Source organism: Lithobates pipiens, unplaced genomic scaffold (assembly GCF_037356315.1).
Source record: "Lithobates pipiens isolate NorthernLeopardFrog02 unplaced genomic scaffold, aLitPip1_a1.2 Scaffold_19, whole genome shotgun sequence".
Lineage (NCBI taxonomy): Eukaryota > Metazoa > Chordata > Amphibia > Anura > Ranidae > Lithobates > Lithobates pipiens.
In genome coordinates, this window is record NW_027507764.1 from 286103484 (window position 1) to 286118449 (window position 14966).

At 40.6% G+C, this 14966-nt stretch overlaps 1 protein-coding gene across 2 annotated transcripts in view; it reads left to right on the forward strand.

The window, feature by feature from the left end:
* The window catches only part of LOC143996736 (dynein axonemal heavy chain 5-like), a 638308-nt gene that overhangs the window by 359333 nt on the left and 264009 nt on the right, over nucleotides 1-14966 (forward strand). For both annotated transcript variants that reach the window (XM_077491993.1, XM_077491994.1), the window contains exon 56: nucleotides 5362-5516. In XM_077491993.1, coding sequence (XP_077348119.1) covers nucleotides 5362-5516 — 155 coding nt within the window. The remainder of the gene's footprint in view (nucleotides 1-5361; nucleotides 5517-14966) is intronic.

Below are 14966 nucleotides of genomic sequence, written 5' to 3' on the forward strand. Positions count from 1 at the left end.
CACCACTTTCTGTCAAAGACCTTTCTGTAAAGGCCGCCATCCTAGTTGCTATCACTTCGGCCAAAAGGGTTCCTGAGATTGGGTCCTTGGGTCATGAAGAACCCTTCCTGACTTTCTTCCTGGACCGAGTGGTCCTTATCCCTATGTTCGGCTCAAACCCGAACGTTACTTCAGTTTTTCATGAGAACAAGGAAATTGTCCTACCTACATTTAGGACTCCAGGGTCCTCTAAATTTCATCTCTGGATGTGGGCTAAATATGAATGAATACCTGTAAGATACTTCCTCCTTTAGACGCTGCAACCTGTTAATCTTGCATTCTGGCAGTGTCAGAGGGAAGCGGGCTTCGTCCAGAACAATTGTGACCTGGATTATCCAGTCCATCCAGCAAGCTTATAGAGCTAAAGGCTTGGCCCCTCCAGAGGCGGTGACAGCACATTCCACCAGGGGTATGGTGGCTTTGTGGGCAACCAGCCTGGCATGTGGCTCCAGACGTCATCTGTAAAGCGGCTTCCATTAATACCTTTATGTCACATTATTGCATAGAGCCTGCGTCTCTATCTTCTGCTAGCTTTGGTTTAAAAGTCCTGTCAGTTGATGGGGTAATTTACATTTCTTTTGATCAGCATACCCACCCTTGTGGACTGGCTAGTTATTTCCCACACGTAGGCTGCCATGGAGTCTGTCAGGAAAACTGAAAATTTATTATCAGATACTTACCGTAATTTTCCTTTCCTGATGGACTCCATGGCAGACGGAGTTCCCACCCATTGGTCAAAGAGTTGGCTAGTTACGAAACGCAGTTTCCAGCGGTGAGTTTACACCTGTGTGCAATCTAAGTGCCACATGATCTGTCATTACATAAACACACCTTTTTGAAAGGCCCCAGAGGCTGCAACACCTAAGCAAGAGGCACCACTACCCAAACACTGCCGTGAAAACCAATGAACTCTCCAAGCACGTAAGGGACAATGTTGTTGAGAAGTACAAGTCAGGGTTAGGTTATAAAAAAATCCAAATCTTTGATGATCCCTAGGAGCACCATCAAATCTATTATAACCAAATGGAAAGAACATAGCACAACAGCAAACCTGTCAAGAGACGGACACCAAAACTCACGGACGGCATTTATCAAAGAGGCAGCACAGAGACCTAAGGTAACCCTGGAGGAGCTGCAGACTTTCACAGCAGAGACTGGAGTATCTGTACATAGGACGACAGTAAGCCATACGCTCCATAGAAATAAGTGGCCAGAAGAAAGCCATTACTTTCAGCAAAAAAAAACAAAATGCCATGTTTTGAGTTTGTGAAAAGGCATGTGGGAGACTCCCAAAATGTATTGAGGAAGGTGCTCTGGTCTGATGAGACTAAAATTTTACTTTTTGGCCATCAAAGAAAACGCCAACACATCACCCAAAGAACACCATCCCCATAGTGAAACATGGTGGAGGCAGCATCATGCTGTGGGGATGTTTTTCAGCAGCCGGGACTGGGACAGAGTTGAGGGAAAGATGGATGATGCTAAATACAGGGATATTCTTGTGCAAAACCTGTATCACACTGTGTGTGATTTAAGGTTAGGATGGAGGTTCACCTTCTAGCAGGACAATGACCCCAAACACACTGCTAAAGCAACACTTGAGTGGTTTAAGGGGAAACATGTAAATGTGTTGGAATGACCTAGTTAAGGCCCAGACCTCGATCCAATAGAAAATCTGTGGTCAGACTTAAAGATTGCTATTCACAAGCACAAACCATCCGAATTAAAGGAGCTGGAGCAGTTTTGCTAGGAGGAATGAGCAAAAATCCCAGTGGTAAGATGTGGCAAGCTCATAGAGACTTATCCAAAGCAACTTGGAGCTGTGATAGCCGCAAAAGGTGGCTCTACAAAGTATTGGCTTTAGAGGGTGAATAGTTCCGCACATTGACTTTTTTCTGTTGTTTTGTCCTATTTGTTGTTTGCTTCACAATAAAAAAAAACAAAACTTATGGGCATGTTCTTTAACTTAAATGATGCAAAACCTCAAACAATCCATGTTATTTCCAGGTTGTGAGTCAACAAAACATGAAAAATGCCGGGGGGGGGGGGGTGAATACTTTTGCAAGCCACTGTACATAGATCTCCGAATGGGGATTTTTTTTTTTTTCAACAAAAGTGGAGTTACGCTTTAAAGAGCTGGATGTAAAGAATGTAACCACGGAAAAGCAAATTTAGGGGCAATATATTTCTGCTTGTTTTATTCACAGATCACTTGCACTAGCTTTGTTTCTTTCCTGACTCCACATCAAAAATATAATTATTTTGTATTTTGCTATATAATATTAAGGCGTACAGTCATGACGTATGTTTAGATTTGAGTTAAAAGGCAGAAGAATAAATACTACATTAAGATAATTATATGCATGAAAGGAAACTGTATTGTGGATCCAAATTATTAAAGCGGTAGTAAACCGCACCATTATTTTTTATTTTTTTTAACCCTTCAAGGTAAAGGCATAATGTGCTAATATGCATCGCATACTAGCACATTATGAAATACTTACCTTAGAACGAAGCCCTCCAGCACCACGCTGTCATTGCTGACAGGCGCTTCCATTGTCACCCGGTCTTCCTTCCAGATTCATGTCCTCTGACTGTCTGATTGGCCACACCCCGATGATGTCACTCACAGACCGCGGTATGGAGCTCTGAAGGGACGGCATGGATATACTGTCCCTTCAGAGTGCATGTGCCAGTGATGCCAACCGCTGCATGCAGTGTGCATATCTCCTAAATTGTGCAAGTTTAGGAGATATTTACTGTACCTACAGGTAAGCCTTATTATAGGCTTACCTGTTGGTACAAATTTAACCAAAGGGTTTGCTTCCACACCCTCTACCTACATATGTTCACATTGCTGCGTGGTGCAAGATTGCATGTGATTCGCACTGCACTGCAGTGCGAATCACATGCGATATCGGTGCAATGCAATTTCAGCCATACAGATAGTATGGCTGAAATCGCATCACATTCGGACTAAACTCACAAAGGACCCTTTGGTTGGTCCACACCAGAATTGGATCACATGGATGTTCACACTTATGAGATCTGATTTATGTCTGAACTGTCAGTTCGCAGTGCGATACGTGAGCTGAAATAGGGGTGTCATTAACAATCTCTGCTGAGTATTTGAAGTGGCACATGGTCCGCAGATGAGGTTGATGAGGCAGATGAGGTTGATAGTACTAGGGGGACTAAGAAGATGATCCTGATCAGGGTTTTAACCTGATGTCGAGCTAGTTATCAAACTTGCCGCCGTGCTATGGCTATTAGTAAGCGCGCAAGTTGATCTTGGGTCACCTATGTGGAAGGAGTTTTTATGTTTGGGTCGTGAGTTACTGGCTGTTCCAGCTACCTTTGCTTCAGGCGAAGATCCCCACCCAGAAGAGACCCTGCTGGTGAAGCTGAATGGTTGTGCTAAAGAGGGTGTGAAATATTCTCAGAGGGGGTGGTGGTGGTGGGGGGAGGGCCTGCTAAACCCACTGCCCTCCTGTTGATCCAGAGGAAGGCGAAAAAACCCCTAGCTGAGCCAGCCAATCGCACCAGTGGTGGAAAAAAATCCTTCCTGACAACCTGAGGCAGTCGGACTGCAGTCCCTGGATCAAACCACTGGGGGGGGGGGGGTCTGTGAGCTTACCTGATTGCGGTGGCCCTGGTAGACTGTGAGGTGGTCTGGTTGTGGTGGTCCTGTCTTGCTGTATCACCTGGCGCCTCTGGGGACCTGTCCAGTTGCTACATGCAGCAGAGTTCTTGACCTGGAGGGGCCCTTCGGCCTGCTGGGAGGATGGGGTATTTAGAGCTGCAATATTAGGCTGATTTGTTGCGAACTTTAGTATCTCATAATTGGCTATCGAATATCACTGTTCCATATTTGAAATCTCAGGATAATGACCACTCCAATCACACATGCATCTACTGCTCTTTTTTTTTGGCTTTGCACCATTACTGTGTATATCAACCTATATTCAGTCTCATTTATTGTTATAAATAATGCTATTTATTTAATACATATCAGAATAGAACAGTATAAAATAAACATTCTTGTATCGTAGCATGCATTCTCAAAAGTACTTTTCTTGGCTTAGAGGCAGCCAAATCTGAGTAAATCTCTATCCTTTAAATAGCTGAGATTGACTTTCTTATGCTTTACAAAAACACTGCTTGCAGCGGCTTTTAAATAATGCATGACACTGAGCATAGCAGACACAGGGAAGTCAGATGTATGTAACCAGTTCCTTAAAACTGCATTGCTTTCTTTTGTTCTGGTAACACAGAAAGAAAATGGTGTGTAAATCAGAATGCTATTTTATCTTCTGTGCAGCAGCAGCTGTCATGCCATATTTGAAGGTTAAGCACACTCTATATATATATATATATATATATATATATATATATATATATATATATAATTTTTTTTTTTTTTAAAACAGTCTGCAGAATATTGATCCAGGAAACCATAACTTTTCAGGGTATTCACAGTTTACCATCGCTGCCTGATAACATAATCAACTGGGAGACCATAAGGGTTACAACTCAAAAAGCATTTCTTTCTCTTATATTTTAATTTTTGACTGGAGTTTGAATTTTAAAAATTGCTTAGGGTATTGTGTGGAAAGTTTACTGCCCTCTGTGCCCCATTAAGAATATTTTTCTTTTCATTCTGTTTCAGATATATGACAGGGAGTAAACAAAAATCTTAGACAAATGAGGAGAATAATCATTTTTGATAGTTGTAACTGGAGCAGGTATACCCCTACTTTTTGCCCCAGTGACAATCGTGACCATGACTATGAGGGGAATCTGCCCACCAGAGACAAAAAACATGAAGCTGCCTATTAGTGATATGTACACACATTTTCCACACTGTAAATCTAGAAAACACATATAGTTCCCAATTAAACTATTTATTTTCCTGGTTCAGCAAATACGGTAGCATCAGATGCTATAAGATGAAAGCTGGTTCAAGAACCAATCATGCTAAACCACAAAGTATCAATGTGATTTTAATGACTAGCAGAGGTGTGTTTATCATAAGATTGGTTGGTCAAAAGTCCAAATTCTTTGGCAACCAGATCTGTAAACCTATATGCATTTCAATCATGTATTTAGGTCTTTACTTAGAGATCCACTTTACTCTTTCTTTACATTATCTTTGCTTATCTGTAGTTGTCAATAAAATCTGGGGGAGACATGAGTTGTGAAATGCCTAATTTGCAATGATTACAAAAAAGAATAGAACACCATCTCAGTGTTATACTTTACACAGCACACTCATAAATTCAATTTATACCATCCATTTAATTAATTTGTTCCACTGTTTAGGATGCAATGATCCACTTGGTAAAAATCTCCCGCATTATCCGGACTCCACAAGGAAATGCTTTGCTGGTTGGTGTTGGAGGCTCAGGGAAACAGAGCTTGACTAGGCTGGCTTCCTACATAGCTGGATATCAGAGCTTTCAGATTACTCTGTCAAGGTAAATATTTGCTATCATGAATTTTAAAACTTGGGAACTGGTTCCATGTTCTCTGGAGCATGTAAATAAAGCTTCATATTGAATTAAGCTATCAAAAACATAATTGTTTATATACACATTTTTCAGTTTCATACCATAGATCATTGTGGCCACACCATTCTATATAATAATTATACTTTGCATGTGCTGAAAACATTGATTTGCATTTTTCCCTGCCTTGTGAATTTAAAAAAATGTATTATGGAAATTAAACATTGCTACTCCCCTTAGATTTTGTAAAACTTTAATCTGGTGGCCTGTACAGACTTCAAGTTCTGAGTGGTACAGAATTTACATAATAAAGCTCAACTGGAGCTCAACTGGAATAGGAAAATGTTTTTTAAGTCTTCAGTGACCTCATAATAAAAATAAGTTTTATGTATTGCATTAGTAATTGGAATACTTAAGTGTCCTGGTAATATTATAACTTGTTCTTTGCTGTCACTGCTCCGCTCACCCGACCATTCATGGAGCGATATAATCACAGTCCTGTACTATCTTTCTCCGGTCTAGGGGGCTGTATGGCTGTAGGTGCCATCCTGTATGCTCCATTTGTTGAGCGGGGTCCGTGGGGCTCCAGTGATCAGTTTACTATCAGCACTGTATAAGTGTCAGCGGCGACTATCTCGGCTGAGACAAGCGGACAGTGGCCCAGAGGACCTGACACTTACACAGTGCTGATAGTAAACTGCTCACTGGAGTCCCACGGACCCCGCTCAACAAATGGAGCATACAGGACGGCACATACAGCCCCCTAGACTGGAGAAAGATAGTACAGGACTGTGATTATATCGCTCCATGAATGGTCGGGTGAGTGGACGATAGGTCCTTTAATTGCCTCCTTTTACTTTGCCTCCTGCTGTTTGTTACCTCTCAGCCAGTATTAGCCAGCTTCACAACAGCGTCATTGAGCTATTGTTTTTCTAACAGTTAAAGCCTGTGAATACATGCAATTCCACTCTAGAAAATTGTATTTCTGTGCCTTTGGACTGAACATTACCTGTGGATTATAATTATTTCTCCACACTGACAGCTATGTTTTGCTACTATCCTAATTAAAGCTGTCTCTGTGGGACTAGCAACTTGACTCAATCAACCACCCTTCAACAGGGGTTCTTTTTGTTAAAAGGGTTTCTAATCAAACCTAGTGACAGGATGGACTTTGTTACACATTGTGCATGTCACTAAGATCAATAGTCTGATCCACAAATATTACCCACTCTAATTAACAATAGCCATGTTATAGGTGTGTGCATGCATGGTTGAAGCATGATGCAGCTGCTTTTAAACAGAAAACGTTGTCTATTTTTATTATGATCTTGGTGTTGGTGGTGGGTACCTGGTCTTGGCCTTTTTTTAAATATACTTTTCTAATAAAATGTATCGCTTATTAAGCAGGATGGTCCGCCTGTGTCTCTTCTCAGTGGGAATCCTTCCCCTGTAAATCTTCTCTCTCTATAGTATTTAGGCACAGAGACCGCACCTATTATTGGTGTGGCTGCAAATTTTGGGACACCACACAGGTATATTGAACACCCAGTGTTGTAGTAACTAATAGTGAGTATTGATCTTCAACCAATTTTTCTATATACGTGGTTTTGGTAAATCTGAAGGAAAAACAGTTAGCAGGAACATTATGTTTTCTCAAAAGTATCAAAACACTATACCCTATCTATCTTGCAAATCCTTCAGCCATTTAAAACTTTTATTAGTAAAATCCTTTACTGAAGGCAGGCACCAAAAGGTGCTAGCTATTACCTTAATTACCTAGACAATCACACTGAAAATTGTTTCACTTTTTCTAAGGACTTAACATTTACAATGTCAGGGCAAAGCCCTTCACCCCTTCCATTCCTGTGCCTGAGATTGCCCTTACTGGTTACTGAGGCACTTAGGTTGGGCATTTAAAAGGCAGGCGGATGAGGCTTAGTGCTAAAATTAAGTACGTTTATACCTTTGTAACAAAATGAAATCAGGATCAGTGGCATGCACAGCAATGGCTAATAGCAGGCCAACTCTCAAGGTCTTTCATGTCTTTAATGATTAATAATGCTTTTGTTACATTGGAAAAAATGTAATGGCTCTGCTAACTTTGTTCTGACTCCTTTTATTGATGTGATTAGCATTTATCTGATAGCTTCTTGGTAAGTGTGTACTGTATTCAGTCTTTTTTTTTTTACAAAAACCTCTTCACTTTTGTGCACGAAGTCAACAACTTTTAATAAGACCGACAAAATCTATTTGTCAGATGGCCTTGGAGAGAAGTAGGGCTTGTATAGAGTTGTATGCCTGTGCTGAGCCTTCAGCTGTTTAATGAGCATGCTGGCCCTTCAGCAGAATACAGGATAATTGCAGGTTTCTATATATGTCTTGTTGTGATGACAGATTTTATGTAAAGGGAGAAAGAAAAATTCTTGACCGATAGCAGCTCACTATGCAATGTAATCATTTAGCAGCTAATGAGTCTAACTCCTTTAAGATATTCATTAATGCAGACTGGAAATGGAACAGTTTTATATCTTGCTATGAGGACACTTGAGTGTTATACCGTATGATGAGACCGCATGAGTTAGCAAAACAGATGTTTTATATTGACCTTCTAGTGGCATCCACTTCCTTCTCTGTGTTCCTGTAGCTGGTATGATTGCTCATATAGAGAAATGTAATTTTGGATTTTAGATATCTCCCTAAAGTAATCAAGAGGATGCAAAACAGTTCTTACAAATGTATTGCTCCTTTAGTGCACATTTTATTTTTGTTGGTACTGTGAAGAAACAATGGAAGCTGAAAAGCTTTTACTTAGCAAGCTGGGAGACTGATTGGAGCCACATCCATGTATACACAGGAAAGATTATGCATGATATCTTATGCTAAGATTCCAGTAGTCCCACTGTGTGTCCATGCTTTTCCTGGGTTCATGTCCATCCAATCCATGGTGCGTTGAGAGTGGAGAGGCACCTATATATCCCAGATGATTTTAACATTGGCTGGTTGTTTCTTTTTATACAAACTTGCATATATGTCACACTCTGTTATCCCTGAAGAAGAGTAGTCCAAATGCATCAGGTTTTATCCATGTTCATGATTGGTGCAGACAAGCTAAGCACCATGAGAAATCGCTCCAGTTCCTGGAGTAGGGATTTATGTTTGGTGCCATAGGCATACCGCAGCATGTATAGATGTCTATGGGACAGAAATAACATTTCTGGTAATTAACCACTTCCCGCCTGGCCTATAGCAGAATGACACCCAGCAAGATAACATGCCAGTGTGCGGCCGCTGGAGGCACTCAGCGCAGCTATTGCGAGTGTGGCGTGTCAGTCTGACACACCACGTCTCTGATCATGATAAGCCTCTGACAGAGGCTTCTTACCATGTGATCAGCTGTGACCAATCGCAGCTGATCAACGCAAGAACCAGGAAGTGCCGGTAAACAGCATTCCTCGGTTCATGCTGACAAGGAGAGCCAATCAGTGGCTCTCCCTGTCAGGGGGGGTCTATGCTGATAATCAGCACATTGATTATCAGCACAGACCCATCAGATGTGCCAATCAGTGCCCAGCAGTGACCCAATAATAAAGTCTGCCAGTGCCCACCCCAGTGCCAATCAGAGCCCATCACAGTGCCAATCAGCGTTCAGCATTAATACCGGTCAGTACCTGCCCAATCAGTGCTGCCCTTCAGTGCCATCTATTAGTGTCCATCAATGCCACCTGTCAGTGCCCATCAGTGCTGCCTGTCAGTGCCCATCAATGCCACGTGTCAGTGCCCATCAGTGCTGCGTATCAGTGCCACCTATCGGTGCCCATCAGTGCTGCATATCAGTGCCGCCTATCAATGCCCATCAATTCTACATATCAGTGCATCCTCATCAGCGCCACCTTATCAGTGCCAACTCATCAGTGCCCATCGCTGCCGCATCATCAGTGGCACTCAGTGCTGACTCATCAGTGCCCCTCAGTAAAGGAGAAAACAACATTATATAACAGAAACAAAAAAAACTTTTTTTTTCAAAAATATATAGTCTTTTTTAGTTTGTTTAGCAAAAAATGAAAAACGCAGAAGTGATCAAATACCACTAAAAGAAAGCTCTATTTGTGGTAAGAAAATGATAAAAATTTAGTTTGGGTACAGTGTTATATGACTGCGCAATTGTAATTCAAAGTACGAAAGCACTGAAAGCTCCAAATTGTCCTGGACAGGAAGGGGCGAAAGTGCCGGATATTGAAGTGGTCAAATAATTATTTTTTACAAGGATACGAAAATAAATGTTCGCAACAAATAGGTGCAGGAACTCAACCATGTCTCCCGCTGAACTGCATGGAACAATGGATGTGGTCAAATTGAACTAACAATTAAAGTATCTTAAATGGGCAGTAAATGCCATGCCTATGTTATACAGGAAGTTCAGGGATTCACTATATACATAGTGCAGTGTTCAGGGGTGTGCTACACATCAAGTGCAACTTCAGGGATGCCCTATGCGCAAAGTGCAAAGCTCAGGGATGTGCTATGTACAGATTGCAGAGTTCAGTGGTGCGTTATGTACAGAATGCAGGGTTTAGGCATGTGCCATGTACAGAGTTCAGGGGTGTGCCGTATACAAAATGCAGGGTTGTACCGTATACAAAGTGCAGGGTTGAAGAGTGTGCTACATACTGAGTACAAGCCTCAGCTCTCCTCCACAGGCTGTCTACATCACATTTCCACCCTTCTTCGGCTCTGATCTCTGCACCACTTTCCCCCATCCCCCACCTCTGCACACATCTCCCTCCACAGACCCCCCCCCCCAAAAAAAAGCTTCCTTGCACCTGGTGAGCAAGGAGCAGAGGGCGAGCTAGAGGTTCTTGGCTGAAAAAAAAACCTGGGTGTGAGGGCCACATGAAATGGCCTGGCGGTTTGAAACATGCCATAAAGGGTGAAAAACTTCCTGAAATGTGCTTTTGATCACTGACTTACTGACTTCTGCATTTGGCACGTCTAGTACCCTAGTACTGTTTTTGTATGCTGTGGAGCATTCTCCAGGCCTATGACTAGGGCAAGTCTTTTGGACTTGGTCTTATCTGAGCATGACAAACTAAAAAAAATTCTTCTGATATTGTTTTTCCTTTTTGATGCCAAAAGGTTTAATGCTCTGAGGAAATGAGTGCGTGCACACTTTACAGTGTCTCTTTCAAACTTTTTAGCATGAAGTAGTCTTCTCCCTATTTCTATGATCTCAAGTAAAATCTCTTTCTTGGAGTCTATTAATGGACACCCTTCTCTGTTTGTGTTCTATTCCTGTTACTGATTTTTCTTAAAATGTAATCTTAGTGGGAGGGGTTATACCTGGCTGATTAATGGCTTTTTATACCTGGCTGGCCAATGGATTTTTTGTTTGCCAGTGTCTAATTCCTCCTGTAGGCAGCATTATAACCCAACTGTCTCATGTGTCCCTTAAATAACTCCAAGAAACTGATTTTATTACAAAAATCATGTTTTTTTTTTCATTTAAAGTAATACTAGTTGTTTTCTCTCCTCTTCCTGCCTTTTAATTATATGTAAAAAAAAAAAAAAACATTGCTGAATAAATAGGCCCATGGCTACAATCTAAAAATTGCTCTTGTCCATAGGGGATATATAGGTGCTCAAGCAATTAAACATTGATTTAATACATTTTTTAATGAATGCATAACTGAATTGACTATTGACTATCAAAATCTACCTGGAGACCAGCTTTAATTTGTAGAGAAGAAGATATCCTAAGGGACTAAAGTGTATCGCTGTATTTTACTAATATCATAGAACGCTATAGGTCCCGGCAAAAGGAATTTACACCTATATATTGTGGTATAGGGCAGTTAAATAGACAATGGTTACACAGGGAATGGTTGGCTAAAGCATAAACCCTATTTAACAAGATAATGCCATCCTCATATATTTTAATAAATATAAAAGTCAAAACAACCACCATTTTGACAGATATATTTGAGATATTTTTTATCATCCAGCAAAAACCTTTGGGCTTTAGAGCAGAATGTATTAAATTCTTTATTTGCATTTCAAGTAAATATTAAATGCGAACATTCGCTCTTTACCCTAGAGATAACGCTTGATTAATTTTAGAAAGAAGTGTACATTCTGTGCATTAGACTTGCAATTCAAAGGTGCTTTCATGCCTTGATATTTAGTAGAGTTGAGAGGAAAATGGGGGATACAGAGGAATACTCTGAATATAAGAGGAATTTAAATAATGCTGATGCAGAGGACTGTAACCTTGGTAGAACTAGATTATGCTTTCATGTTCCGTATTTTCAGTATACCTTCATCATGTATTAATATGTCAGTGAGACAGTTGCAAGAATTTATGAAAGTGTCAAACCAGTTTTGCTCTTGGACAAATAATCTCACCTGCTTTCTTAATAAAATTATTTGAAAGTGAAAACTATGCTTTACTTTTTAAAGGGTCGTTTAAAGGACAACTAAACCCTAGTCAACTGTTCATGTATGAAACATCAGATTAATATTCAACACTGAAGGAAAATGCAATATTTAAACCTAATTTGACTTACTGCTTTCTCTTTGTTTAAATGTACTTTTTTTTTGGAGTAACTGCTCAGCTAGTTTAAGTGAAATGCAAACTTCATATGACTAAAACGTAAGGAATATACAGTATCATGGTTCCTTTATACAAAATATGTAACAATGCAGGCAAAAAAATACTATGTTACTATATACTGTATACATGTGGCATAACATGCCTAAGAAATCTTAAAACTGTATAAACTAAAAATGTGCAACCTATGAATAATGGTAATGGGTAATGGCAACTAACGGTTTCTCCAAGAATTTATTTTTTAGGATGCACCCTTGCTTTTCATAGTCACTCTTTCTTGTGCATGTTCTCATTAACCTACAGAATTGGCCATATGGATCCATCTTGGATGATGGTGACTTTTGGTGTGGAGGTAGGAGTTACCTGCACTAGGTTTAAAATTTGTTTTGGAGAAGATGTTCCCCTCTTCGTCTACATGTAATTCAAGATCTAAAAATACGAGTGACACTTGATCCACAACATGGGTGAAGGAAATGTCAGATGAGTTGGAGTTGCAATATTCTAGGAAGCTGTTCAGTTCTGTCTCCAATCCATTCCAGATGATTTACCACTTCAGCCCCGAAAGATTTAACCCCCCTTCCTGACCAGAGCACTTTTTGCAATCCGGCACTGCATCGCTTTAACTGACAATTGCGTGGTGGTGTGACATTGCAACCAAACTAAATTTATGTCCTTTTTTTCCCCACAAATAGAGCTTTCTTTTTGTGGCATTTGATCACCTCTGCGGTTTTTATATTTTGCGCTATAAACAAAAAAAGTTTTGAAAAGCAATATTTTTTACTTTTTGCTATAATAAATAGCCCCCAAAAATATATAAAAGAAAATTTGTTTCCTCATGTTAAGGCCGATTATGTATTCTTCTACGTAGTTTTGGTAAAAAAAATCGCAATAAGCCTATATTGATTGGTTTGCAGAAAAGTTATAGCATCTAAAAAATAGGGGATAGTTTTATGGCATTTTTTATTATTACTTTTTTTATTAGTAATGGCGGCGATCTGTGATTTTTATCATGACTGCGACATTATGGCGGACACAATCAACATTTTTGACACTTTTTTGTAACCATTGTCATTTATACAGCGATCAATGCTGTAATTGTGCACTGATTACTGTGTAAATGACACTGCAGGGAAGTGGTTAAACACTAGGGGGCAATCAAGGGGTTAAGTGTGTCCTAGGGAGTGATTCTAACTGTGGGGGGCTGAGCTTCCACTCACATGACAGCGATCACTGCTCAAGATGACAGGGAGCAGTGATCTCTGTCATGTCACCAGGCAGAATAGGGAAATACCTTGTTTACATAGGCATCTCCATGTTCTGCGACTCCGTGACACGATCACCGGGACACCGGCGGACATCGAGTCCGCTGGTCCAGCGGGCACGGTCACACTGCATGCAGTGGGCGCGTGCCCGCTAGCCCTGCCAATTAAAGGGGACGTACAGGTACGCCCATTTGTCCACAGCTGCCATTCTGCTGATGTAGATCAGCGTGCAGTGATCAGCAAGTGGTTAAAATGCGATCTATATATCTTGTGTACAAGGCAAGCTTGACCTTGATAGGGTTGTTTGCCCAAATTGATAAGTCCTCCCAAAAACCCATAAACAAATTTTCATAGCTGGGAGCGAATCTTGCCCCCCATGGCTGTGCCTCTGACCTGTCGATAGAAGTCTCCCAAATAGGAGATATAGTTGTGGGTCAGGGTGAATTCTATGGAATCGATGAGGAACCTAGTTTGTACGGGATGCAAATTACTCGTAGTGTTTGACAGCTTTGATGCCATACTGATTATTTGATGGACGTGTATAGTGATGACACTAAGTCTCAAGGCCTCATCCAAATAAGCTTCTCTGTCCTGGATAACCAGACCTCCTCCTTTATCTGCCTGTCTAAAAATGATGTCCTCCCTGTCCTTGAATCTCTTCGGTGCTTCACAGTTGCTGTCCAGAGTGTACTCTGGATTTACTATTATGGAGGCATTTCTGACATAACTTTATCTTGCCCATCAATACTTTGTAAAATGTGGGGATATGTTTGCCCTTAGCCCAATGGTGATGAAATGATTACTTTGGCTTGAAGTCCGTGTGTATAATCTGCTTGTCCATAAGATCCATTAGTTCTGTTTCCATAGTGATGTCCTCACAGGCCCCTTCTAGATATAGGCTTTCTAAGTCTAGAAGAGCAGTATCATTATCTTGAGGAATCCTGTCAAACGAGTCACTCGTGGATAGGGGTGATGTTTTTGGTTGTAATTTTTTGATTTTTAATTGTAATTTTTTTAATGTAAATTCCTTGCATATTTGTTGAGGTCTACAATTATCTCAAAGAGATTCGGAGGATTTTTGGGGGCGAAGTTTAAACTTTTAAAAAAGACATTAACTCTGTATCATCAAAAACTGAACTGGATATATTATATATAATCAGTTATCGGCATTTCTTTCCATATGTGCTGCCACAGCGCGAGGAGAGGAGAGCCGGTAACCGGCAAGTGTGACAGGAGATATGTAGATAATCAGGACACAGATAATCAGTGCCCTAAGGATCAATGCAGCCCCATCAGTGCCAATCGTCAGTACAGCCTATCTGTGCCCATCAGAGCAGCCTCATCAGCGCACATCAGTGAAGGAGAAAAACTACTTATTTGCTAAATTTTATACCAGAAACAAAAGGCACGTGTTTTGGACCCCTTGCCAATTCTAAGTATATAATACTGTGTAGTGCAGCAGAGTATATAATACAGTGTAGTGCAGAGTATATGATACAGTGCAGTGCAGAGAATATAATACAGTGTATTGAAGTGGTTAAGGGGAACCCTATG